General features: G+C 40.5%; 2 protein-coding genes across 2 annotated transcripts in view; both read left to right on the top strand.

Moving 5' to 3' along the window:
• The first annotated feature begins 603 nt into the window (after positions 1-603).
• dalrd3 (DALR anticodon binding domain containing 3) lies at positions 604-8,685 on the top strand. Its single transcript, XM_079637747.1, has 13 exons — positions 604-1,039; positions 1,706-2,010; positions 2,093-2,403; positions 3,096-3,154; positions 3,258-3,359; positions 4,568-4,632; positions 4,756-4,814; positions 4,964-5,046; positions 5,119-5,245; positions 6,069-6,127; positions 6,313-6,429; positions 6,590-6,658; positions 7,288-8,685. The coding sequence occupies exons 1-13, from the start codon at positions 839-841 to the stop codon at positions 7,405-7,407; spliced, it is 1,677 nt and encodes a 558-aa protein (XP_079493873.1). The 5' UTR covers positions 604-838; the 3' UTR covers positions 7,408-8,685.
• Positions 8,686-15,493: 6,808 nt separating this feature from the next.
• Positions 15,494-27,104, top strand: part of celsr3 (cadherin, EGF LAG seven-pass G-type receptor 3) — a 44,626-nt gene continuing 33,015 nt past the window's right edge. Inside the window, exons 1-3 of the mRNA XM_079637734.1 lie at positions 15,494-15,590; positions 17,348-17,383; positions 17,525-22,892. Of these exons, the coding sequence (XP_079493860.1) occupies positions 17,966-22,892 (4,927 nt within the window). The 5' untranslated portion in view covers positions 15,494-15,590; positions 17,348-17,383; positions 17,525-17,965. The remainder of the gene's footprint in view (positions 15,591-17,347; positions 17,384-17,524; positions 22,893-27,104) is intronic.

Below are 27,104 nucleotides of genomic sequence, written 5' to 3'. Positions count from 1 at the left end.
GAGACCGTCTTCTGGCAGCGAGAGAAAAAGAGCGTAAACACAACCCGCGTGACCCTGAGTAACTACGTAAAAGGTCCGTGTTACATTTAGCCCCGCGTTAGGTTGTGCCCCGCGCTCCCCTATATTGTTAGAGAAAAAGTCTTAAAGGAATATTTCACCGCCCTAAAACTAGAATATTCTCTTAGTCTTATCATTTACTCACTGTCATTTACTCAGTTCATAAAAAGAGAAATTTATAGAATGTCCAAGCTGCTGTTTTCCATAAAATGAATAAATAGTGACCATACATCAGCATAAAGCAATATTTGTAGTGAATACTTTAATGACATAAATGCTTTTTTCTTCACCAAAAGCTATCAAATGTATTGTAATATAGTGCAAAAAAGAAGTCATGTGTTTTTTGTTTTGTTTTTTAAAGGAAAAAAAGTATTTTTGGGTGAAGTAGGCTAGCCTACATTAATAAAAAATGATATTTAGTGATAAGAAGGAACATCTAAAGGTGTAGTTTATATTATTGAAAATAAAACAGCTTATGAACAAAACGCATTATATCAGAAGAGCAGTTTTACTTTCTTTTCTGTCACTGACAGACCTGATTTTGCCACACCCAAAATGGCGTCTTTCGAAAGGTCACAACGTCGCAACCGGGGAACTAGTGTTGCATGAAAATGTGTCCCCCTCTTACCAGTGACATTTCTTAATGTTCCGGTCCCCATACATACATCTGTTTTTATCGGTGATCAATGTGAGCAGAGCACCGCAGTGCTGCTACAGTCAGTCTCAGTAACAATCCTCGAGTTCAGGCACTAATAACAATGTCAACATATTGAGCTGAATCATGGAGGAAGCAGTGCCTTTTAGCATCGTGTCCACCGTCAAAGCGCTGAGCGGCGCTTTGCGGGGAGACGCTGAAAATGAAGCCGAAATCATCCGCGAGCGAGAGAAGCTCTGGTTCAAGGAGAGCAGCGCCAAAAACCTGAGAAATCGCGACTTCTTGTCACCCAACACGGTTTTGACGACGTTGTACGCGGGTGGAGAGGTCAGTCTGAAATATGTGCTTATATGTGCGTTTATTTATTTTCTGCGTTATGAGCTCTTCTGGCCTGCATAAGTGACAGATGCGCTTCTCCGCATGGGGATTTTACGCATGGCTTGAGGCACCGTTTTGGATGTATCAAGGTTTTGCTTGGACGTGTAACGTTAGTTATGCATCAAAGAGAGTCACTGACACAGAATTGTCAGAATGTAAGCCCGAGCTCTGCACAGACACGCAGGGCGCCAGCTAGACTGTTGACATTGGTCGCATCGACAAAACATTTGAACCCTGCGGCAGAAATGATTAACTCTTCACTGTCCGTGACATCTGGGTCAGGGTATGCCAATAATAAAAATAACACGCATTTGGAGAACCACAAAGTCATAATGAGTTCCTAATTATTTAGGTCATCCCAAGAAACTTTGTTTGGTTTATGTAGTGTGAATAATTCAATGAGTTTAAGAAATTTCAGTACGTAAATGTTTTTGACTGAAGATTAAAATATATTATTTAAAAATAATAATGATGTGTGCAGATTAATTATTTATAATAACCATTCCGTAAAAATGATTTCATGGTGATGTTATAATCTTTGCATTCATGTTTGTTTTGTGCCTTTTTTCTTAATCACCTAACCATTTTTAACAAAAGTTTTGATTTATTGTCCAGGTTCCCTGTGATGTTCTCAGTGGTATTCGCTCTCTTCGTGGCAGCGATGTATTGCCGATAGGAGCCACTGAGGTGACAGCAGAAGGGCTGCGTGTGTGTGTGGATCGCTGCACAGCATTCAGACGTGTTTTATGTGGAATAATGCCATATCTGAGACCTGCTGCTCAGAGACAGGGCTGTGTCCTCATCAACTGCCCTGCCCTCCACACCAAACAAGCCGTGCCATCTCCCGACACGCTAGCTCTGGGGCAGCTACGAACTGTTCTCATTGCCGACCACCTCGGGGCACAGCTCAGAAGACAAGGGTATGTGCTATGACTTCCATTATCTTTTACATTTTGTGACCAAAAAGGGGAGAAAAATCAACTCTTTCTTTATTCTATTTAGGTACACTGTGTCCTTTTGTCCAGCCTTGCCACAAGAGAGTGACATTGTCAACTTCCTGAAAACACTAGGCATTGATTGGCCGACAGTCCCTGTCAGCTGGACCAATGAGGACAGGGAGGAGAAGATGAAAAAAGCTTTAGAGAACTCGACCTACAGAGACAGAGAAATGGAGAGGGGAAAGAGGAGAAGCAAGGGAGAGGAAATAGAGGGAGAGAAGAGAGGGATAAAAGAGGAAGTTAGGATAAACCTTAAACAAGTGGTACAGGACGAGGATCTTCAGGGTTATGATCCCAGTCTTGGCACTTGCACAGGTGAGCTGTAGTACCTGAGCATGTGTGTGTGTTTATAAAGGATAGAACAGGTTACATTTCTCATGATTTGGCTTAGATACAAGATCTGTGTCTGTTTTGTCAGTAAATGTCATTATTAGGGTTGCATGAGCATATTTGATGTTGAGATTTTAATCGTATTGTAGTGTTTTTTTGTTTTTGTTTTACTGTTATTAAGCCCTGCCATCGGCCAATAGAGTTCCAATTGCTAAAATGTATTTCTTTAAAGAGATATTTTCTATTTCATTTTCTTTTACAAGCATTAAGCAATATTGGTTGGTTATCATGTGATATTGAAGATTTTTTTATTTTATCATCATTAGTCCATATTGGTTATTTAATTGTGCATATTATTTCCTCTATTTTTACTTTTAGATTATTTTTGCAATCATCTTAACACTCACTTAAAGTTGATTTAACAACACTGGTAGTGGTAAATGTAATCTTTAGCAAATGGCTTTTAAATTTGATTTGTCACATACTAGCGTTGTGAATAAGAAAAAATGTGAAATGTGTCTGTTTTTCTTTGTAACATTTGACAATTTTCAGTTATATTTTCAAACTAGTTGCACCAGAGGCATCAAGTTGAGATGAACTGAGTCATTTCTAGTGTTAAGTGAATGATCTGTTGGATAGCCTCAGTTTTCCTCAGTCAGTGATTTCTCTCTTTTCAGTGCAGAGAGAAGCTTTGTGTCATCTGGCCCAGCTGGACAGCGCTACTGCAGATTTCCCTGTGAGTTAAAAGAACCCTCTGTCTGGCTCATAACCGTCTGCTTTAAATTATAGCGAGTTACCATGTTTTAGATGGACCCCTGTAATGGATTTCTGTACTTCAGGTCTCTACGGCGACAGCCCTGCATGTCACTTCCTGTCAGGATGAGTTTCGTCAGCAGCAAACAGCCATGCTGTGGAGAGCAACGGGTGCAACGGCAGTGCAGGTTTCACACCCTCTGCCCACACAGACACATTTGCCCATCAGCTGTAGAAGCATGCTTTACATGCTAAACAATTGCTTTCTGTATATTCTGTCCTGTAACAGGAAGATTGGGTGGGACATATCGAAAGACTCGTTTCATTTTCCCCCCTAATAGGTTTTAGTACAGATCCCCGCACATGACATGCGGGGAAAAATATATATAGTGGCCACTAGGGCTGCAGCTAACGGTTATTTTGATAATCGATTAATCTGTCAATTATTTTTTCCGATAAATCGAATATAAATTATTATACATTAAAAGTTCATTTTAATCCATTATTTTAAACAATGTTATTCCACATCGTGCCCAATGCTGTCCTCCAAACAATGTGTAACATGAAACCAAATATTGTGATTGTATCTATGTAGGCTATGCTGTACATTATAAGAAAAAAGGGATCAAATACAAATATTGCAGTCTAAACCAAAAAACAGCTGATTGTTTACTATTTTTAAAGCAGAAATTAAAATGACTGAATAGAAAATTATAATGAACAAAAACACAAAATTGTTGTACTTGTAGAATTTATACATGCACTTAATTTCTGACAAAAAAATATTATGGCAAAATGTGTAGTTTAGTCAGAATTATTGCGCTCCGTCTGTTTGACGATTTACTAAAACGAAGGAACGAACTACACAAATGAGGGAATGAATTAGTAAATTGTGGCCACCAGAAGAATTTGTTCCCCCTTATTTTACTAAATCATGGCCATGTTGTAATTTGTTCCCTTGTTTTAGTTTAATCAAAACGAGGGACCGGATTAGTTACTAAATGAACTAAAACGAGGGAACAAATTCTTAATTCATGGGAATTAATTCTTAGTTTGTGGCCACGGTATATATATTTTTCTTCACATGTCATGTGTAGGGCTCTGTATTCGTTACACCACAGCTAAAAAACATTATCTGCTACTACCTAATTGGTAGCAGTTGGAATTTTGGTGAGAATCATGCTCATTTAAAGAGCATTTAATTGGATAAAAGTCTGTTCAATATTTATGCTCCCCTTCCTGGAAGATTAAGACTATTCTTTTTAAGTGTGTATAATTGTTTAAAGTGACTTCTTTGTCAGTTTTTAGGTGTACACATATTGCATATTGATGATATCAAAGACCATCTCTGTTGGATAATTATTTAATGAATGATTGCTCTCTCCCTCTCTATTAGAGATTAGTGATTTGTGGTCCAGTTAAAACTCCCGGCGTTCAGATGAATGCAGCTCAGTATCTTCAGTAAGGAAAACCTTTAGAACAGCAACTCTCTATCAACTGTTACAACAGCTCTTTGTAATTCTATATTAAAAAGACTACTGTCTAAGTCTGATAATTACAGTGTTTGTTTGTGTACTGCTGTAGGTTGAGAAAAGCTCAGATGAAAGAGGCCTCAGAAATGAAGTATGGAGACCAAGTTGAAGGTGTGTTTATCTGTGCTTATCTTAAAAAGGCTACTTTACTGCATGGATTAGCTAAATATCCCAGAAACGTTTGTGATGCATGTTAACACCAGATTTCAACCGCGTCTGTGTGCTTGATATCGATTTACTTCTTCCTCAAACTATTTTAGGTCAGACATGGGATGACATCATTAGAGTCATGACCTCGGCCACCGTGAGGTTTGAACTGCTATCCACAGTACACACAAGTCCGGTGAGTATGTTTGCATGTGCATACGTGGAATGTATTGACCTGCATCAGAGATGATTGACATCTCTTTTTCAGGTGACCTTAGATGTGCAGCGGGACAGTGGTGTGTCCACAAAGGGCCCTAGGGGTGGAGTCTTTGTCATGTATAACTGCGCTCGTCTTCATACACTCTTCAGCAGCTACGAGAAAGGGGTGGAGCAAGGTAACACACACACACACACACACACACACACACACACACACACACACACACACAAACACACACACACACAAACACACACTGTAGTGTTTTGACTTGTGATTTATGATCAAGATAATGTCAAGATAGTAAACTTGGAGAGGTTGTCTTTTAAAGCGTATGCAGTATGACTACACCCAAATCTTAACAATCTGCTGTTGTATACATGTTTAAAGTCCAAACTTTATTAGGCAAATGCTGTTTTTTTACTGCTAGTTACTGTTCTAAAACCAAGGTTCGAGAAAAGCAGTGAAAGATGATACATGTGGTCTATAACTATAGACAAAATGTAGATCAAATGTACAGAATATAACAACGATAGGCAATAATATAGTCTGGCAACAGAGGTGCAGAATTCTAGGTAACACTTTAGTTTAGGGTCCAGTTCTCCATATTAACTAGTTTCTAATTAGCATGCTTATTACTAGGATATTGGCTGTTTATTAGTACTTATAAAGCACATATGAATGCCTTATTCTACATCCCTTAATCCTACCCAATACCTAAGCTTAACAACTACCTTACTAAATATTAATTTATATTTAGGCAAAAGTTGTAGTTAATAGTTTGTTAATAGTGAGAATTGGAGCCTAATCTGAAGTGTGACTGAATTCTGATTGGTTGTGATGTTTGGGGCAGTGTACAATTTTGTGATTTGGCTGAAGTATAGGAATCCATTCCCATCTTTCTCCATTGGGCCTTTTGATTAATTGCACGTTAAGTAGTAATGTAACGAAAAATATTGTCTATTTGTCAATAATATCCATGTCTATTTTGAAATATGTAGGTCTTTATCCAGAAATCCCTGGAGGCACAGAGCTGGACTTTTCTGCCCTGAAAGAGGAGGTAAAGCAATATGTAACTAACATTCAGTACAAGCACACTCAAACATGATCATATTTTTTTAAGTATTCAAGTTGCTATGTATAAAGACATATACCAAATTTATTCAAACAAGCTCTGTTTTTGTGTTTCTATGATCTTGTGCCAGTTGTTGATATGATGGTAATGTTGCCATTTTTTATTTTTAGGGGGAGTGGCTTCTTCTCTTCAATTACCTCATTCCATTCTCTGAGCTGCTGGACCAATCAGGACAGGTCCTGGAGCATGAAGGGGGTGGAGCTAGAGTTAATTTAAGAACAGAACAGGTACTTATAAATGTTTCATTGTTCGGATTGTTTTGTAATGTAAATTGATTTAATTTATTAGTATAATTTAGTCTAATCTCAACCAGTCATATGTCGTATTCTATCTGCTGTCCTGGCTTCATTAATACAGCCTTCCATAATTGTTTTGTTTGTCCATCAGGTGTGCAGATTCTTGGTGTCTCTCAGTAAAGATTTTAGTTCTTACTACAACAGAGTTCACGTCCTTGGGGTAAGACATTATCGGGTCTGTTTGGTTGTTTGTGAATCAGTGAATTTCAATCAGTATCAATTTATACAAGGATAATTCAGATTCCGTTACACTCCTTTTATGGGCCAGGTGATCATATGATTTAAGTCCTGTTCACACCAAGGACAATAACTAACGATAAAGATATAATTGTAAAAAAAACGTTCTAAATGTAAAAGAATAGCAGAGTCCTATTGTTCCTATAATGATAACGACATATCTATATAGTTGAAATCACTTACAGAATGTAAGTGATTCCATTCTGTAATCCCCCCCCCCCCAGGTAATGAACGATAAAAAGAACAGCCAATCAGACTCCATTCTCAAGCATTTAAAGCGGCAGATGACAAAACTGCACTGCGTGCTTATAATACACAGATTGATATGGTGCATTGATGTAGACGCTAATATAGTTATCTTTATAGCTTTCGTTCTTGGTGTGAATGGGCCTTTAAGTGTGTGTGTGTGTGTGTGTCTGTTTGTGTGTGTTTGTGTGTGTGTGTGTGTGTCAGCATTTACAATGATAAATGTAATTAAACAAGTTCACATAAAGTTCAGGGCCATTAACTTTCTGCTCCTCTTTCTCTTTCTCTTTCTCCCTCTCTCTTTAGGAGCCCCTGCCTCATCTTTTTAATCAGATGTTTTGTCGTTTATTATTGCTGAGAGCATTAAGAGAACTTTACCACAGCGCCCTGGACTCCCTTAACTTGCCCCCAATCCCCCAACTATAGCATCTCCACTGCAGACATTATACTCGAATAGTCACAAACTGTCCCTTAACAGCCAGAACCCTTCCATTTTACTTGTTTATTACACTTTCTCCTTTCTCATACCCATAATTGCCTGACAACCTTGTCCAAATGGTCCAATATTCCTCCTGCCCTCCAAAAAGACTGTTTTAAATGTCATAGACACAAGGCAGGATATACCCCCAAATCTGTTACTCTTCATCCTTTCATCCAAAAAATAATTTTACCAATTTTGGGGGGTACCATTCTCCTGTACCATATTCATAGATTTTGCCCTCCTGCATGACAATGTATTGTATGTAATAGTATTTAATGAGTGTAAGAGCCCAGCTCTGTTTGTTCAACTCTGAACACATATTGACAGTGTAGCACAGTTGTTCTCACAGTCTGATAGATGCACACACACTAAGGTATCTGTCACCTCTGTTTCTGATTAGGAATCATGTCAACAGGGTTGGCTCTTTCACACAATCATTTGGTATTCTTGAAATGTCATGATCTGGGATGCTACTTCCTTGAATATACATATAGTCTTATCTGTACCAAATATAAAGTCTTAATTCTAGAGTTTCCCGCCAGTGTCCCTCACTGTTTGTGCCACTGTAAGTGTACAGGTGTACTACTGAGAATCCTTGTGTGCCATACAGAGTGTTTCACAGATCTGTGCCATATGTCACAGTATTCAAAACCCTGAGAGTACGAAACACGTTTTTCTCACACTTCAAAGTTTTTGATAGTGGTGATCTCACTCAATGTATTTTAAAAAGACAAACCCACAGAGACTTAATTAAAAGAGTGTCTGCCTTAACCTTTGAACTGATTGTTTTTCAAGTGTACAAATGTGTGACTATACCTGTACACAAGTCTTTTACCTGGGCAAAACTATTTTAATGGTGTGACTTTACAATTAGGTTTAATTGGTTAGTTGGCTTAATTAGGTAACTAACAATGAACATAATTTTTTACATAATTTATTCATCTAGATTGTTTGTTCATCAACTAATGACTAAGACATCAACTAATGTTAATTTATACAATTAAAATTTGTTTGTTTTTTAGGTGTATGTAGAAATTAAAATAATCCTAGATTAGTAAATGCTGTAAAGGTATTGTTCAATGTAATTTCACACAATTGCATGAAATATTATTAATGTATAGGACCTTATTGTAACGTGTTTCCATTTCATAGTCATGTTTATACCAATGCCAGACATATTTTTTTTGTTAACAGATAATATTTTCCGCATTAAATTGATTTTTAAAATATTTTTTTACATTTATGTAAAAATATGATTATGCATTTTATTATACATATGATACATATCATACTTTTAGTCAGTAGGGACGCATTACATTGATCAAAAGTGACAGTGAAGACTTTTATAATCTTACAAAAGATTCCTATTAGCCGTTTTCAACTTTTCATAGAATTCTGAAAAGAAAAAAATAATTGTTTTCATCATTGATAATAATAAGAAATGTTTCTTGAGCACCAAATTAGCCTTTTAGAATGGTTTTGGTTTCAGCTTTGCCATCGCAGGAATAAAATAATGTTTTGATTTTAATATATTTTAATGTCATTTAAGTTTTAATAATCTTTCACAGTATTATTGTTTTTACTGTATTTTTTATCAAATATATAAAATAAGACATTTAAAAAAAATTTTTTTAAAGAAATCTTTTTGACCCAAACCTTTGAATGGTAGTAGTCTATGAAAAAACATGGGAAATTGTGCCTCCATATTTAAATATCTGGGGCTTTTTTTGCACCACAGGTTCAATATCTGGTTGATTTCTGATACTGACTAATACTGACTCCAAACTCATCAGTGTGTTGTATGATTAGAATATTAATTCAATATGAAGTGGAGCCAGAATTATGACCATGACCGGCGTGACTAAACATCCCAAAATAACTTTGAGTGGGGTGAAATCATCTCATCTTTGTAATGGAGTATGTGTTAAATATGCAGCTCGAGTTTGTAATATAGTGCAGGACTGAACATTAATAACAGCCACACTGCTAGAAAATGGCTCTTGTCTTCAGTGCAGTGAGAAAATTACATTTGTTGGTTTAAACTCTAGAATACTGTCAGCCATGCTGGCCATCTGAAGTAACAGAAGGTGTAATACCATAGTTCAACCACTAGAGAGCAATCTCGATTCTAGCTAAATCTTGTTCGCTGTCTCTCCCTCTTATGTGGCCTAGGGCTTGTTAGGCTGTCAGTCATCATCACTGCTGGGCATCTCTTCCTTGAAGACAAAAGAGGGAGGAGAGATGAAAAAGGGCTGAGAGAGAAGAAAAGGAGACTAGTGCGCGAAAAGGAGTTCAAAGAATGAAGGAGAGTACGCTGTGTAATCGCTACAAGCAAAACTGCTGTCTTTTCAAGAGGTGTGTGTGTGTGAGAGCGAGATGAATGAATGAGGTCAGAAGTGCCCATGGGAATTGAATGATTTTTGTAGTTGTCAAGGATAGGAAGAGAGAGAGGGGGAGAAAAGGTGGGTGGAGGAGGGGTGGAGATGATTGAGGAGAGTGATATTGATGTATGTTGTTCTTGTTGACTGGTGTGGAGCCCTAGACAGGAAATAACAGTGTGAAGTGGGTGTGGTTTGTGGAGTGCTGGGAAATGACACATGGAGATAGATTGTTACTATATCTGTAAGTGTCGCTCTAGCAGAGATGATGTTTTTTGTAAAGTGGCCTTTTATTTGCAGTTTTAGGCAGTCCAGGTTTTGTTTTTGACTTGAAGCACATGCGGGGTCCAAAATTAACACTCAACAAGCACCATATAGAAGTAAAAATTGGCTTTTGTGAGCATCTAAAATGGAGGATCTCGCCAGTTGGCCAGTAATTTTATTAGGAGCTGCTAATCCATTTTAATCCCCGTTCACTTTCAGTCTGAGCACAACTAACAGGCTTCCAGGAAATCTGAATTCACTTCAAACATTCTGTTCACACTCGAACAGGATTAGGTCTGATTCACATCAGGGTCGAGTTGACTCATGCCCTTCAGCTGTTGACTGAAGCTTGTTAAAACGTGGCTTACATTGAATTATACTAATTATACTCTGAACATTGCTGATGTCAATTCAAATCCAAGACTCGCACGTCTTCAAACTTTTAAAATGTAATTGAGAGACAATGACCAATGCAGCAAGTGACACAATGACCTGCGCTAAATACTTCCTCTAACACAGTCCAATATACACTAGTCAACTGATATAAATGCTGTTAAAATAAACGCTGTTCTTTTTAACTTTCTATTCATCAAAGTATACTGGGGACAAAAGTACCACAATTTCCACAAGAAAAACTGTTTTCAACATTGATTAATATTAAGAAATATTTTTTGTGCATCAAATCAGCATATTAGAGGGATTTCTGAAAGATGATGTGACATTGACGACTGGAGTAATGATGCCGAATATTCATATATATATATATGGCCAAATGACGTGTTATGGCAGATTATATTTTCTCATAATATTGGCAGGTATTGTATGATTTTTTTTTTTTTTTTTTTTTTTTTCAGTATATGGTTTCTGACATTATTGCCTTGGCACACAATTCAATCTAAAGGTGATGAATTACACCACCGATTTCACACATTTTTTTTAATTTCTCTTGTTTAATCCCCTCAAATATCAGCCGAGACTGCAGTGCCAGAACAGTGTGCCTCACCGCAGCATCTAATTAAAACAAAACTGTAGTGTGTCAAGCTTCGTGTGTGTGTGTGTGTGTGTGTGTGTGTGTGTGTGCGCGCCGACAACATGCTGAAAAAAAATCTTTCTCAAAGCTTTTGGGTTGCCTCTGTCAAACACTGAAGCTTAGAGATTGCGGCACCGTATTTGATGTAGATCTCTCAGCTGAAACTTTTGATAGTTTGACAAATTTAGACTAGCTGAAATCATTCTTGATGTGTTGAGATCTTTGAGATTGCACAAATCTGTCATTTAAAACTGTGTCAGAACAACCTCATGTGATCTTTCCTTAACCACCAAAAAAAATAATCCTTTTTTGTGTTTGAAAGAGTAGTAGGTTGTTTATTGAAAAATGCTCTGCTTTATGAATCTGTGTCATACTTTGAATGTATTACTTTGGCATAGTATTTTAAACAGTTGCTTATGAGTTTTAGATTGAGAGCAAGTTCTGCCGAGGAAATACAGATGCTAGCAGAGTCAGAGTCATCCAGGCATGTGTGTGTTAACAGATAAGGACCTTGTGCAAAAGCTTCTTCTCTCTCCTTCTGTTTCTCCTCTAACATTTTCTGTTCCTCTGCTGATAAAAAGAGGTTAGAATTACCTACTAACCATTTCCTGTCTCTTAGTTAAACATGTCAAGTTCACAGATCTTCCTTCAGAGAGGATGATCTCCCTGGTCCTCTGAAGATAACAAGTCTTAAAATGTGACTGGTGTCCCCACAAGACTCAAAAAATGTAAAAGAGATTGCTTGCTATGTGAAATAATAATGAGCAACAGGTGTTCTTCTGACTATCGTGATATGCTTGTTGATGGTCATCTGTTTGTTTGTGGGCTTGGGAATTCATGGTTCACTATTTTTAAATGTATTACATTTTATAAAGTTTGGGGTCTTTTTGAAAGAAGTCTCAAATTCTCACCAAGGCATTTATTTGATCAAAAATACAGTAAAATATTGTGGATCTAATTTTTTTTTTTTTTTTTAGCTCCATTTATAATATCACATCAATAATGCTATTCTCTCTCTCTCTCTCTCTCTCTCTCTCTCTCTCTCTCTCTCTCTCTCTCAAATTCAAATTCAAATGAGCTTTATTGGCATGACTTGTACAGTATTGCCAAAGCATTGGCCATTACATTGGAAATGAACAGATCAATAAAATGAATAATTTCTCTCTCTCATGAACCAGCTCTCTCTCTCTCTCTCTCTCTCTCTCTCTGTCTTATCTAGTTGTGAGTCTGTCAGGCTTCAGATCCAGCAGCTGGGTGAGAAACTAGCTGGATTGGAGTTTAAGCAGGTCTAAAGCCTGAGTAAGACAGCTAGATACCCCTCTCATCTGTTGCTAATCCACTTTAATCCCAGTTCACTTTCACTCTGAGCACAACTAGAGCGGCTTCCAGTCGATCTGAGTTCAGTCCAAACATTCTATTCACACTCAAACAGGATTAGTTCAGATTCATATCGGGGAAGACTCAGTCGCTGACAGATGCCCGACTGAAGTATGTTTAAAAAATAGCTGCTCTATAAAGGCAATTATATCCCATGCTGGAGCAAATTAATGTGCTCCTCCTCTTTAGATGTAATAGGATCCAGTAAGATTTGTTCTCATTAATATAATATGGCATAATCTTTAGGGTCCTATTAAAGGCGCATAGCCAATTCTTTTTCATTAAATTGACTCCCCTTTTTGGCATGAATGAGGCTCTTTTTCAGTGTTCAGATTTTCTAATATATGTATACTCTTATTGATGTTTTTAATGTTACTGGTGTTATTGATATGAATATTGAAAAATTGTATTAGATATTTATGTTTGAATATTATGTATTGGCATTGTTCTCAGATTTAGGCACAGATTTATGCTTCTCTTTTATGTTTTATTGCTTTAAATCATCTGGATTGTCCCATTTTGGTTTTCTGTGTTAGTTTAGCATACGTAGTGCAGTTTCATATATATTATGTATCTGTACATAATCTATAGAATCTGCTGTGTTGGCGCTGTGACCGTTGTGTTTGAATGTTGGGGGAAGGTGGTAAGCAAGAAAATATTTATAGCTGCATTATAATAACTCCTTCTTTTCTGGCTTTTTTAAAATGTCACCCCCCCCCCCCCCCCTCTCTCTCTATCTCTCTCTCTCTCAATTTTCCTCTTACTTTCACACTGTAACTTGCTTGCTCATTCCCCTGCCTTTTTCTCTTTCCCTCTCATTCCATCTATTTTTTTCTCATTCCCTCTATTTTTTTTTATTTGCTGATTTGGGTCACTGGCTGACTAAGAGACAACTCACAGCTGGCCTATAAACAACCTTCCCCTTTCAGCGGCATTAGCTTACACACACACACACACACACACACACACACAATCTCCTCTCACTCCAGCACTCAGCGGCACAAATCTCTCACATTCTCACTTGGCATCATTTGTGTACTGGGTCTTTTAAAATGAGCTTTATAGACCACTCTCTTATCCTTTGTATTTTCATGTCAAGACATTTTCTGTGCTGTTTTGACATAGAAGTGCAGTGTAGTATAAAGATTTATATAGGAAAATTAAGATGGTATTAGCAAGAACCTGAAAGAATCACCACCCCTCTTCCATGGACACTTTTAATCAATTAAAATTGTATTGATTCAGTAAATATTGATCAATATTTTTACAAATAAAATAACTAAAACATTTGAGTCAGAATTCTGCTTTAGATTATTTGATAAATATAAATAGTTTTTCTATCCTTATTCTTCAGTTGATTTTACATTCCATTATGACCCTGCCCTTTTCAATTGTCAAAAATAGGAATAGGCCTGTTTAACTTTATCATTATGCGGTAATTCAATCGTGATGTTATTATTAGGCCTATTAACTTAATCATCCAGCTGTGTTTGTGTGTTCATTTTTCAGCCCTCTGCACTTATATTGAATCACCATTTTGTCGGAATAGACCGCGAACAGCAGATTGCTGTGTTTGTTTATGAAATGGGAGTGATGCGTCAGTAATGCGATGATAACACTTTTTGAAGGGTGCGCGCGCGGGCACGGATGGACTAATTCCAACTTTTCATGCTAACAGCGAGTCAGAGAGCGCACGGTCTGCTCTAAGAGTCATTCGAAGTTAAATTACGAGAGCTCCATTTCGAAATCCAATAACCATGCGGCAGATAACGAACATACAGTGTTCGTATTAATCCCATAATCCTCTAAAATTGCTAATGACATCACTATATGCTTCCGTGCAACAGCGGCGCGAAGCGCTTATGCACGAGCCGTGGACAGGGTCCTGTGGTGAGGGCCTGTGTGTTGAGTGTTCTTTGCTGTTATGGATTCTGGGTGTGGTGGAGCCATATTGAACATTCAGGTTCAGCTCACGTGCGCATCATTTTAATTAATTCGCGCTCACCAGGCACAGACTTGGTGTGGTAACAGTCTCGCCATGCTCACCACAGCACACTCCGCCCAATTTACACCATATGCCTTCACCCGTATCTCAAGTGCTCTGTGTGTCTTGGAGAGGCGGTTGCATTTTGAGAGAGAGACAGATTAGTGTGTAGGTGTCAGAAAAAAATAATGCTTGAGTTTTGTATATACAAAGAGACTGCATTATTTAAACCTCACTTTCTGCATGCACCCACGCTTGTTTGTATAGGCTAGTGAATAAAAAATGGCCATCACGGTATGTGTGCGATTATCTGCCAGTCACTCTCTCTTGTGAATATGTATTATAGCCGCCTGCCCGTTCAGGCCCAGCCGTGACAGATGCTCACTGGGCCGAGGACACCTGCTGCTCTGGCCACAGGGGAGGGGTTAGTGGGGTGAGCAGAGAGGACAGGGTTGTGTGTTGGGAGGGGGTCTGCCGGATGGAAACAATTACAGATCAACAGTGCTGGTGAGACATGAACACAAACCCCTCTTCTTGATGGAACGTACCCCCTACTCTTGCCGTTCCCATGGTAACTCATAGAATAGCTGCGGCCTTGCAGCTGACAGCTTACCTGAATGTGTGTGAGTGTATGCGTGTTAAAGGACCCCAGGTGTGCTCTGTGAAGTGTGCGCCCCTGTAATCCGCAGGCTGGATTTTTGGGGATTACAAATCAGCCCATTAGAGCTCTCACTCTTCTCATCTCAAAACCCGCACACACAAAGGCTGCATAAAATAGACTGTCTTTTTTTTGTCTCATGCAGATAGGCGTCTTATTAATAATTTTGTGCACCGCTGTTTAGTGCAAGTTGATTCAGTCTTGAATATAACAAGATTGTGCTTGATATTAAAGCCCTGTAATATTGGTTCTTGTGGTTTTGAACCCACAGAAATATGTGAGATTGTCTTTTTGTAAAAAAATTTTTTACTCACTTTGAATTCCAACTTCAAAATCTACAGAGACCAACGCCTGTGAGACTTGAGCTATGGATCTCAGCAGTCAGCAGGACACCAACTGAGCAGGACATGAGCGCTGTCTGGTTCTGAAAAGATCAGGTGCTGTACACTCCTTTAATGGTTCAGAGATTGTTTTTTTCAGTCTTTACATTGTTACATTCACATTTGATCCAATATATTCATCAGATAAGGTTTAGTACATTATTGTAGAGATAATTTCATGTGTTTATGTGTGTGTTCACATTTACTCCAAGATATAGTCCAAGAGTTCACTGGTTCTGAAGATTTTTAATTTTTGCATTCACATTAGATCCAACATATTCATGAGATCAGGTGTAATACACCAATTTGTAACTGGCTTAGATTTAAAAAATTTTTTTAAGAATTTGATGCTTTCCTCTTTTGTAATTTTATGAATATTGATCACATTTGATCCAACATATTACTGGTTTAGGGATTATTGTTTTTAAATGTTTTTTCCTGGATTAAATTGAAGTATCTTTGTTGCACTCACATTTTATCCATTTGCATTTATGCATTTGGCAGATGCTTAAAGTGACTTGCTTTCCATTCTTTACCAGTGACTTTCATGCATGAATCAAACCCCAAGCCTTGCTATGTTTGAGCCACAGGAATGCTCATATAAATCCTTTGTGTATAAAAAGTCTTATCATTCACCAGGGTGGGCATTGAGAAATGCTGAAGTTCAGATCATATGCATTTTCATGACATGCAAGAATGTGAATTAAGGGCTCTGCTTTATTTGGGGAATGATGAGTAACACTAAATATGACTGCACTTCCCAGAGGGTGTTTGGCGAGCCGCTGAATCGCATGCGTGTAACCCATCAGTCTATCACTCAGGTTTCACAGAGGAAGCTCTCAGTTATGGGAATCCCTCTCCTCCTCACTTAATGTGATTTTGGTCTGCCGTGACTGTGTGATATAATACTATCAAGAGAGTCTAGACATACACACAGGCACGCCCGCAGAAAGAGACATGAATCTCATCCTCCACAGTCAACGAGGAAAATTCACAAATCATTTTTTTCGTGCTTAGACATCACTGGCAAATGCACAAAGAAAGCACAAGTCCTTTACCACAGTCATCTCTGCTCAGCTCAGACTACAGCACAGTGGAGCGCGAGGGCAGCTTATGGAGAGAGAGAGAGAGGGAGAGGGAGAGAGAGGGGGCGTGCGCGCGCGCACAGTATAATTGAGCCGTATGAATTTTTCAACATTCGTGGATTTGTTCCAACCGTGTCAGTGGCAGGCAGACTGCGAGACACAGATTGGTTTTTGTAACGCGCAAGTCTATTTCTGACTAAGCGTGGATTTCACATCCGCCATACGTGACACGCGCCTCTGAAATGCACCCACATGCAGTGTGATTTAAAACAGGAAAACAAAAATCATAGTTAAAAAAATGTCTCCATGTCAATTCAAACAATACATTTAAAATGAGACCGTGTCTGAATAGGAGGTAGAGCTGGCAGAAAAGAAAAAGAAAATGTGATATAAATGCAATGCACTGAATGGAATACGCCTTGGGAAATAGAAAACTGAATAAGGCACGACGTCACATGTGGACACCAATTGATTGTTACAGCCACAACCTTGTTTTATAGGTTATGGCTACAATTTTTTTTATGTATGCTATTCATCATATAGGCTATATTTAGAAATATGTATGATGATTAAATTGGTATATGGTAGGCTATATTGTGTTTGTTACATTTTATGTTTTTTAGTTCTTTCTTTTTTTGCATTACATTGTGTTTTATATATGTTTGTCTTAGCCATTGATTAAGGGAGAAGTCACTCGCTGAGACATCATCATGTGGCTTTCTGTTACAGGTGTTAATATGGAAGATGTCAGTTTTGGATACAAAGGTTGGTATTAACAGTATATAATTTAAATAATCTATGGACTTATTGAGTTTTTACGGAAATAGCCTACATTGTTCCGTTTTCACGCGTCTAATTAATTTGATCGTTTTTCATTTTGATATTGTCATATTGTCACGCCTGTAGGCTACCTCCCCAGCGGTGGACATGGCGTCATCTGAGAGGAAACAGCCTTGCGCACACTGGAACGAACCATTCCCGTATGAGAGAGAGAGAGAGAGAGAGAGAGAGAGAGAGAGAGAGAGAGAGAGAGGAAGAGAGAGAGGAGAAGAGAAAGAAAGAAGCGAGAGGGGGAGGAGTGAGGGTAGCACCGGGTTCGCTGTGAGCCATGTTGGATGTGAATGAGAGATGCTGCGCTCGTGTCGCTGCTAGCCGGAGCTCTACCAAACACCGAGAGTAGATGCGAGCTTCCCGGGATCACCGAGCGACCGGGGAGCACGGCGGAAGGAGTCGGGCGGTGGTGGATGAGCTGGCCACTTAGCCGGCGTTTGGAGAGAGAAAGAAAGACACTTCGGTTCAGAGAGAGGGGAGAAAGGGGAGAGAGAGAGAAAGGATTTCACCAGACTAATGGCTGCACTGCTACTGGACTTGGGCTCGCTTTCGCCGCTGTTGTTTCTCCTTTTCCTCAGCTCTTTGTTCACTGTTATCCCGGGGAGTGCATTAGGGCCGTGCTGCCGCTCTCTGTGCACCCACCCAGCCCCCGGAGACGCTCAAATCGCCAACCTGCCCGACGGAACGGTAGCGGGGGCTTTGGCTGGGGGCGATTGGAAGATCCACCCTGCACGGACGGTACGGTCGCATAGACGGGAATTGCAATGCGTACGGTCTAGTGCAGTGGGAACCTCCTCAGGTCCGTTGAGTACGGATTACCGGAATTCTAGTACATCAGTATCGGAACCGGCGGCGCACACCGGACGCTGTCATCCCCAGCCTTTTTGGAGTAACGGTGGCAGCGGAGAGAAGGGCGTTGTTTCTCGTGTTCTCGCCTCTCCGGTTCAGTATGGCAAAAAAAGGACTATACAAAGGACTAGAACGCGCTCGCGGCCACAGACGCACCTCGACACGGGGAGGGTTGTTGTACAAAGCTTGTTGGATAACTCTAGACCCGCAGATAGCAAATCCAGGCCTAAGCACTGCCCATGTCACCCAAAACGGGAGTTTGCCGCTGCCAAGACATCAACTCGGTCGTTATTAAAAGCCCATTCTCATTCTAATGTGGTTTCGGACGCCAATAAATTGCACAAAGCGACAGCGGAACGTCCCCTTTCAGGCACCCTGAATGTTATCGATCTCACCAGAGAGGGCTGGAACGGGTCAGGCTTTGAAAATACCCGCGGGTGCTCGGAACCGTGCGCGCGGCAGCTCTCTCTAGGGCTTGGAAGCGAAGCAAGCAGCTGTCCTGAGTCACACCGGATCACAGGTTGTTCTGAAAGGCATCCAGCCTGGCACAGCAGTAACTGGCACCGGTTCAACATTTCTCTGGGGCGCTACGCTGTTTGTGAAAGGCAAGCAAGGGAAAATACAAACACCACATCTTCAAATAACAACTCAAAAGTACAATATGTGCATGCAAAGTCTGATCGGAATAGTCTATTGAAGTATTCTTGTACTCTCAAACGGACTGATGCTCGGGATTTAATGACACAGGCTGACTGGGTCAGAACTGGGACTTGCTTTGATGACAGAAAGACTCATTATAATAGATCAACTGGGATCAGCGCTGCTCCGTCTTATATCGGTGATGTTTACAACTCTGACTCATCTGCTACTGGCACTCCCAGGGGTCATAATGCATCACATATCTACCTCTTAATCGAGCTAAACTTTCCTAAACGGTCTCCTGACTCACACATTCACATGCTTGGCAATCACACAGAGCGCGCGAGAGAATATTCAGCACCCGCTCAGTGGACAGCGCCGGTCTCCGTGCATGATCTCGCTTACTCGAGTGACTTTACTGAAAGTTTGTTGCTGAAGAATTGGAACAGTAACAATAACAACAACTGCGCCAAAAATCGTAATAATAACCACAACAACAGCAGCAGTCCTGGCGATCAAAATGCAACTGAAACTCAAAATGTTCCTGGCACTGAAGAGCGCGACTTTGTAAAAGGGGAAAGCGCACGCTCTCATTCTCCTTGCTCCGGTGCGCGTGCAGAGTGTGGTGACTACAGCGCCGACGACAGCTTAAGCGCCGATGGGGGAGCCACACGGCCGCAATTAAAGTCCGGTAAACGGGTGTCATTACAAGCTGAGGGTGTCAGCCAGCAAGAAGAGCAGCTGGAAGCCGCGCCTGAGTGCGGTAGGAGGGAGGCACAGATAGAGGGCGGGGTGAAAGGGGAGGGAAGGGGGGAGGGTGACAGACAGCATGTAGAGGGAGAAAGGGAGGAAAGCATAGAGTGGGTGATTGCAGAAGACACAAAGGACGAGACAGTGTTACAAGAGACAAATTTACTGAGAAAAAAAGAAAAAGGTCAAGGCAATGGCACCTCTCAGTCTGAAAGAGAGAGTGATGAAAACAAAGAGGGAATGTATACTGAACAAAATAAGCTTGCATATAGTGTAGATGGGGTGAGAAACACACACAAAAAGCAGTTCAGTGAGAAACTAAAAGCAGTAGAGAGCGATGAAGTGCAGAGAGGAGAGGAGCAGGAGTACAACGAAGAGCAGACAGGTATCCCTCCTGTTGGGCGCTCCCGTAGAGCTGCTAATAGACATCCCCATTTCCCCCAATATAACTACCAGGTTCAGGTTGCTGAGAACCAGCCTCCTGGTACCTCCGTCATAGCTATGACAGCTGAGGACCCTGATGCTGGTGAGGCAGGCAGACTCAGTTACAGCATGGCCCCTTTAATGAACAGCAGGTCCATGGATTACTTCCAAATCGACCCAATTACTGGCCTTCTTGCCACCACACACATTCTGGATCGTGAACACATGGACTTGCACTACTTCAGAGTTACAGTCACAGACCACGGCTCACCGCGCCTTTCTGGAACAACTATGGTGACCATCACCGTGGCTGACCGTAATGATCACTCTCCTGTGTTTGAACAAACAGAGTACCGCGAAACAATTCGAGAGAATGTGGAAGAGGGATATCCTATCCTACAGCTACGAGCAACAGATCTTGACTCACCGTCAAATGCCAATATACGCTACAGATTTATTGGAGAAAGTGCACCTGTTGCACGCTCTGCTTTTGAGATTGATCCACGATCAGGCTTGATTACAACACGAGGTATTGTTGACAGGGAAGCAAATGAGCGTTATACATTGCTGGTGGAAGCAAGCGACCAGGGGAGAGAGCCGGGCCCACGGTCAGCCACTGTTAGCGTCCATATCACTGTGTTGGATGAGAATGACAATGTTCCACAGTTCAGTCAAAAGCGGTACGTGGTTGCAGTTAGAGAGGATGTTCGACCACATTCCGAAATCCTCAGAGTCAGTGCTTCGGACCAGGATAAAGATGGGAATGCTGCTGTGCACTACAACATAATCAGTGGGAACAGCCGAGGACAGTTTGCTATTGACAGTGTTACTGGAGAAATCCAGGTGGTCGCACCGCTGGATTTTGAGACAGAACGTGAGTACACGCTGCGACTGCGGGCTCAGGACAACGGACGCCCCCCTCTCTCCAACAACACTGGAATTGTGAGTGTGCAGGTCACCGATGTCAACGATAATCCACCCATCTTTGTATCCACACCTTTCCAGGCTTCAGTGCTGGAGAGCGCTCCTATCGGTCACTCCATTCTCCACATACAAGCTATTGATACAGATAATGGTGACAATGCACGTCTGGAATACCGTTTGACGGGGACTGGCACAGATACACCATTTGTGATCAACGCTGCCACTGGTTGGGTCACAGTGAGCTCAGAGCTCGACCGTGAATCGGTAGAGCACTACTTCTTCGGTGTTGAGGCTCGAGATTATGGCGCCCCACCTCTTTCCGCCACAGCTAGTGTTACGATCACAGTAATGGATGTTAATGATAACCGACCAGAATTTCTACAAAAAGAGTATTACGTTAGACTAAATGAAGACGCAACTGTTGGAACAAGTGTGGTCAGCGTAACCGCAGTTGACCGTGATGTGAATAGCGCCGTCACATATCAAATCACTGGTGGAAACACACGTAATCGCTTTGCCATTAGCACAGCCAGTGGCGGAGGACTTATCTCCCTAGCACTACCTTTGGACTACAAACAGGAACGCCGCTACGTGCTAACAGTCACTGCTTCTGACAGAACTCTCCACGACACCTGTCAGGTGCACGTCAACATCACAGATGCCAATACACACCGGCCCGTGTTCCAGAGCGCTCATTATTCAATAAGTGTGAATGAGGACCGGCCTCCTGGCAGCACCGTGGTGGTCATAAGTGCCACAGATGACGATGTTGGAGAAAACGCACGTATCACTTACTACCTGGAGGACAATATTCCACAGTTTCGTATCGACCCTGCATCCGGAGCGATCACACTTCAAGCCGAACTAGACTACGAAGACCAGATGACATACACTCTTGCCATCACTGCTCGGGACAACGGAATCCCACAGAAATCTGACACTACATATGTGGAGGTCAACGTTAATGATGTAAATGACAACGCACCTCAGTTCCTGAGCCCCAGGTATCAGGGTGGAGTCAGTGAGGATGCTCCACCTTTCACTAGTGTCCTACAAATCTCTGCTACTGACCGTGATGCTCATGCCAATGGCCGTGTCCAGTATACATTCCAAAATGGAGAGGATGGTGATGGCGATTTCACTATTGAACCAACCTCTGGGATAGTCCGAACCGTCAGGAGACTTGACCGTGAAAGTGTTCCCTTCTACGAGCTGACTGCATTTGCCGTGGATCGCGGTGTTCCACCTCAGCGTACACCTGTACACATTCAAGTCAGTGTTATGGATGTCAACGACAATGCTCCTGTGTTCCCTGCTGACGATTTTGAGGTTCTAGTCAAGGAGAATAGTGCCGTTGGGTCAGTCGTAGCTCAAATTACAGCGACTGATCCAGATGAGGGCCAAAACGCTCAGATTATGTATCAGATTGTGGAAGGCAATATTCCAGAAATCTTCCAGATGGACATTTTTTCAGGAGAACTCACCTCTCTAATCGACCTTGACTATGAAACACGGAACGAGTATGTAATTGTTGTCCAGGCCACGTCAGCGCCGCTAGTCAGTCGTGCCACTGTGCGCATTCGACTGGTTGACCAAAATGATAATGGCCCTCAAATGCAAGACTTTCAAATCATCTTTAACAACTTTGTATCCAATCGATCCAACACCTTCCCAAGTGGGGTAATTGGACGAGTTCCTGCCCATGACCCAGATGTTTCAGATCGTCTCTACTACACTATAGATCGTGGAAATGAGCTGCACCTGCTGCTGTTGAACCACACGAGTGGGGAGATCCGCCTCAGCCGGAAACTGGACAACAACCGACCATTGGTGGCCCCGATGCTCATCACCGTCACTGGTAAGACCAAAAGAAGGAGGGAAAGATGTGAGGCAGAGGGGGAGGGAGAAAGAAAAGGAAGAAATGGGGAAATGAGGCAAGGGCTATTAAGGTCATGAGGATGAAATCAAATCAGGTCAAATTGGTTTTGCTAACTCTTTTCTTCAGAGCTCTATTATGAAATATTGCTGAAGGCAATGTGTCAGTGTGCAGAGTCTATGTAAGTGGCAAAATGGAAAGAATAGAAGATATCTTTGCAGAGAGCTGACCCTTGACTTGCATTTTTCCCTCTAAAGACATTTAGCGATCAATGTAAATTACTTTATGCTGGCACGATTTCTTACTGATATTAGCAGGTAACAATACCTTTTAGGAGTCTCAGTGGTAACATGAGAGAGTGTAAGTGCTGAAACGAGCATTGCTTGGCCGCAACGGCTGATGTTGTTGATGGCGTTGCTGGGAAGTGTACATAATTGTGGCTTTTGAAAGGTTATATATGGTGATTTGTTATTTACAGACATTGTGACTAAATGGTAAATTTATCAAGATGTGTTGGTTTTGTGGCTGTTTTGTGTTTATCTATCACTTAGAAAAAAATGTCCTACTTGACTTGAAAAATATTGCTGATTTTCCGTGTGTGTGTGTTGGCATATAGGCATATAGGTTGGGTAGTTTGTAAGACTGCAGTGTTGGACAGCTCAGTTACCCTCTGGTCAAATTCTAACTCTCTCTCCTCTGAGGAAAGCTTCCGTTTCCATCCCCCTCTTGCTCTTCATTCCTCATTCATTTTTTTTGCTTCCTTGCTTTCTATCCCTTTCTTTCCCTTTTTTTCTCTGTTGGGTTAAATAGTATAAATATGTGTTTCTAAATGAGCGGAGCAGCTTATGCATTATTTGACTTTATCAGAGTTTTGATGTCCCAAGGGAAACGGAAGGTTAATTTGAAGGAATTTCCTATGAAATAATTCCTTTGTATTCTAATTCACCCAGAGAAACACCAGTTACAGTTTCCTAATGAGCACATCTCATTGTCTGTATGATGAGATGACATGGTTTGAAGCTCAATGTCGCTTTTATCTTGTTATTCTCCAAACAAGGCTTGTATGGATGTGATTAGTTCTAGTGTTTATTTAGCTACGCCTTTAATGATGTGATGTACAAAATGCACATTTGAGGTGTAGCCAACATCATTATTTGTCTCAGAGATAATGCATGTATTTCAAAATAAGTGTGTGTATGTGTGTGTGTGCATACTGTTAAATGTAGTTTAATAGAGGATTACATACAGCCCTCTTATCTTGCATGCTCTCTCTCTCTCTCTCTCTCTCTCTCTCTCTCTCTCTCTCTCTCTCTCTCTCTCTCTCTCTCTCTCTGTTCTACTTTACTTTGAGTGTAATAGGACGTCCTTAGGGGAAGCTTGGCTTTGGAAACAAACGGAGCACAGTAATCAGCTGTCAAACTAGTGCCCAAGATTGTGTGTGTGTTTGTGTAATCAGATGGTTTAATATTCGTTCATGCAGCCATCTACATTGTTTATGCCTACATCTGGGTTTGTTTGAGCATATATTAAGTTTGTGTGTTTATACACATGTGTTTGAGTGTGTAAGTGTTTGTAGTTGAGTGCCTTTTGGCTGATGGGGTAGGAATATATTTCCATGTGACTAATTCCAACTATGAAGGGCAAACACATCTAAGCATTTCACTTTATTTCTGTCCGCAAACCACACATACAGTGACCCATGACACCTGGGGCCTGTTTTGGTCATGCTAAGTTTGTAATTTCAATGTTTAGAAGTTTGTCAAATGTGAGAGGTGCTGTTGTGAGAATTTGTCAGCATGTGCATGTATCAGGTTTGTTGTGTCAGGTCGTGAAACCTGAAAAAAACTATAGGAACCTACAAAACCTATGTCTTTGTTTATTTCATGTTTTTGTGAGCTGGTAAAAGGTATTTGCATGTTTTCCTACGACCCCAGCAAGAATTGCATCAAACACACTCTCACAGACAGTTATTTCTAACAATCCCCTTGTGCAAAACAAGCCTAAAATAAAGTTCACTTTAGAATGGGTAAGGGAGCTAGATTATAAAAGATTAAAAGGGTCTGATAGAGAAGTAGAGAGAAATACAATGAAGATAGAAGACATGATGGGTTTAGGGAATGTGTATAGGAGGAAGAAGAAAACAGACTGAGGAAGTGAAGATAACAAAACACTGAAGTGTGGAATAGAGACTTGGGAAATGGAGGGAGGTGATTGAACAGAAGGAATAGAAAGAGGAAAGACTCTCTGAGTTCAGGTCTATGCTTTGAACAGCTGAAGGAAAATTATTTCAGATGAAAGAAATGTAAAATTGCCCTCTTTGAAACCAACCATACAGCTCTCAACATGCTTTATGAATGGCTGTATATGGAATGCTTCTGTTTGTATTTGTGCCTGCACTTACAAATCATCTTCATAACCAGTATTTTGATCTGGTTTTCCAGTAAAATATAAAAATATTATAAACAAGATAAATGTAATTAAAATCTAAATGCACTATATAATAAGACGTCTTCGATAAATCTTGAAGTATTATTACAATTTAAAGTTAAAGTTAATATATTTTAAAATGTGATGGTAAAGCTGCATTTTGATCATTATGATCCTTCAGAAATTATTCTGTTATGCTGATTTGGTGCTCAAGAAACATTTCGTATTATCCATGTTGAAAACAGTTGTGCTGCTTAATATTTTTGTGGAAACCATGATATATTTTTTCAGTGTTCTTTTCAGTAGAGCTTTACTTTTGTAAAATGATAAATGTTTTTTACTGTCAGTTTTGATCAATTTAATTAATCCTTGCTGATCCATCTTACTGCCCTCAAAATTGTGAATAGTGTACAATATAGAGCAATTGTTTAGGAGTTATAATCAGTGGCTGAATAGAGTATCCTTTAAAAGTTTTTTTCAGGCAATCAACTCTCTTAACGGTCTAAAGTGACTATATATATATATATATATAAAAAAATGTATTCTGGGACCTGTTAAATTTAGCTATGTAAGTGTAACCAATCCGATTTGAGGGACATGTTTACAGTTTATGTCCAGTTTAGGCTTACAACAAGGGTTAAGGGACTTCTACCTCATTTATTCACATATTATTTCCCTCTGATTCTGAGAAGTTATGGGCACTACATTTCCGGGCAGGAATGTTGTTCTAAGATCAACAAAATAATTGTGTTTATAATTATATATCTTGCTTGGCAAAATCACGGTGACTTCCACTGACTGCTAATGTCAGATGCCATAGACAGATATTAAACAAAGAGCAAGCAAACACACACACATGCTGGTGATTTGACTTATCCTCTGTGGGAGTTTGAATGTGTTGATTTAATCAGCATGAATAATATTTTTTTCCTGTTGTAAGCTTCATTAATCATTTAAACAAATGTTTTGTTTAGTTTTATTAAGACGATGAGTTACCAGTGTGTTATGTGTTACCCAGGGGTTATACCCCTGCACATGTTAGAGTAATTACAATTATTTACTTGTTAATTTGCCATAATTGCTCTTATTTGTTTGACCTCAGTGCTTACTGGAATATGACAGAAAAATAATAGATAAGATAAGAAATTGCTGATTTGCTTCTGTTGTGTTTTGCGCCATGTGCTTTTCGAGTGCATTAGTTTAATGGCTGCATGGTGCTAAAGAGAGAGATGGGGACTGTTTTCGGGAGGTCAGTAGGGAGTCACTGCCTTATAATCCTGTAATCAAACCAGCTGCCTCCTCGCACCCTTCCCCCTACCTCTCCTGTACCTCGTTCTCTCCCCCCACACCTTCTTTTTGTCCGTCTTTTCCTCATTTCAGTCTCCACAAACACACATTCCCGGGTCTCTTGTCTGCTTGATATTGCCTTCATCTTTCTGACGTCTATGTAAACACTCCTGCTCCCCTGCCTCCATCCTTCCTCTTCTAACCCGTTCTCGCTCTCTCCATCTCTCTCTCTCTCTCTCTCTCTCTCATCTCTTCTCTCTCTCTCTCTCTCTCTCTCTCTCTCTCTCTCTCTCTCTCTCTCTTCCTCTCTCTCTCTCTCTCTCTCTCTCTCTCTCTCTCTCTCTCTCTCTCTCTCTCTCTCTCTCTCTCTCTCTCTCGCACAGGGTGGCATTTCATCAAAGGAGGATATAATCTCCTTAGACACTGAGACATCCAGTGACATTAAAAACTTCAAGCTCACGCTCACAAATTTAGCTTGAC

This window comes from Phoxinus phoxinus, assembly GCF_949152265.1.
Source record: "Phoxinus phoxinus genome assembly, chromosome: 15".
In the NCBI taxonomy this organism is placed as follows: domain Eukaryota; kingdom Metazoa; phylum Chordata; class Actinopteri; order Cypriniformes; family Leuciscidae; genus Phoxinus; species Phoxinus phoxinus.
Note: the sequence above shows the minus strand (reverse complement) of the source record. Positions and strands in the feature narration are given on the sequence as shown.

Bases quoted from the DNA above. Each gene is read 5' to 3' on its own strand.
- dalrd3 (XM_079637747.1), top strand. From the start codon at position 839: ATGGAGGAAGCAGTGCCTTTTAGCATCGTGTCCACCGTCAAAGCGCTG. The intron at 3,155-3,257 runs GTGAGTTAAAAG...TCTGTACTTCAG, and splicing joins GCGCTACTGCAGATTTCCCT to GTCTCTACGGCGACAGCCCT. The intron at 5,047-5,118 runs GTGAGTATGTTT...TCTCTTTTTCAG, and splicing joins CCACAGTACACACAAGTCCG to GTGACCTTAGATGTGCAGCG.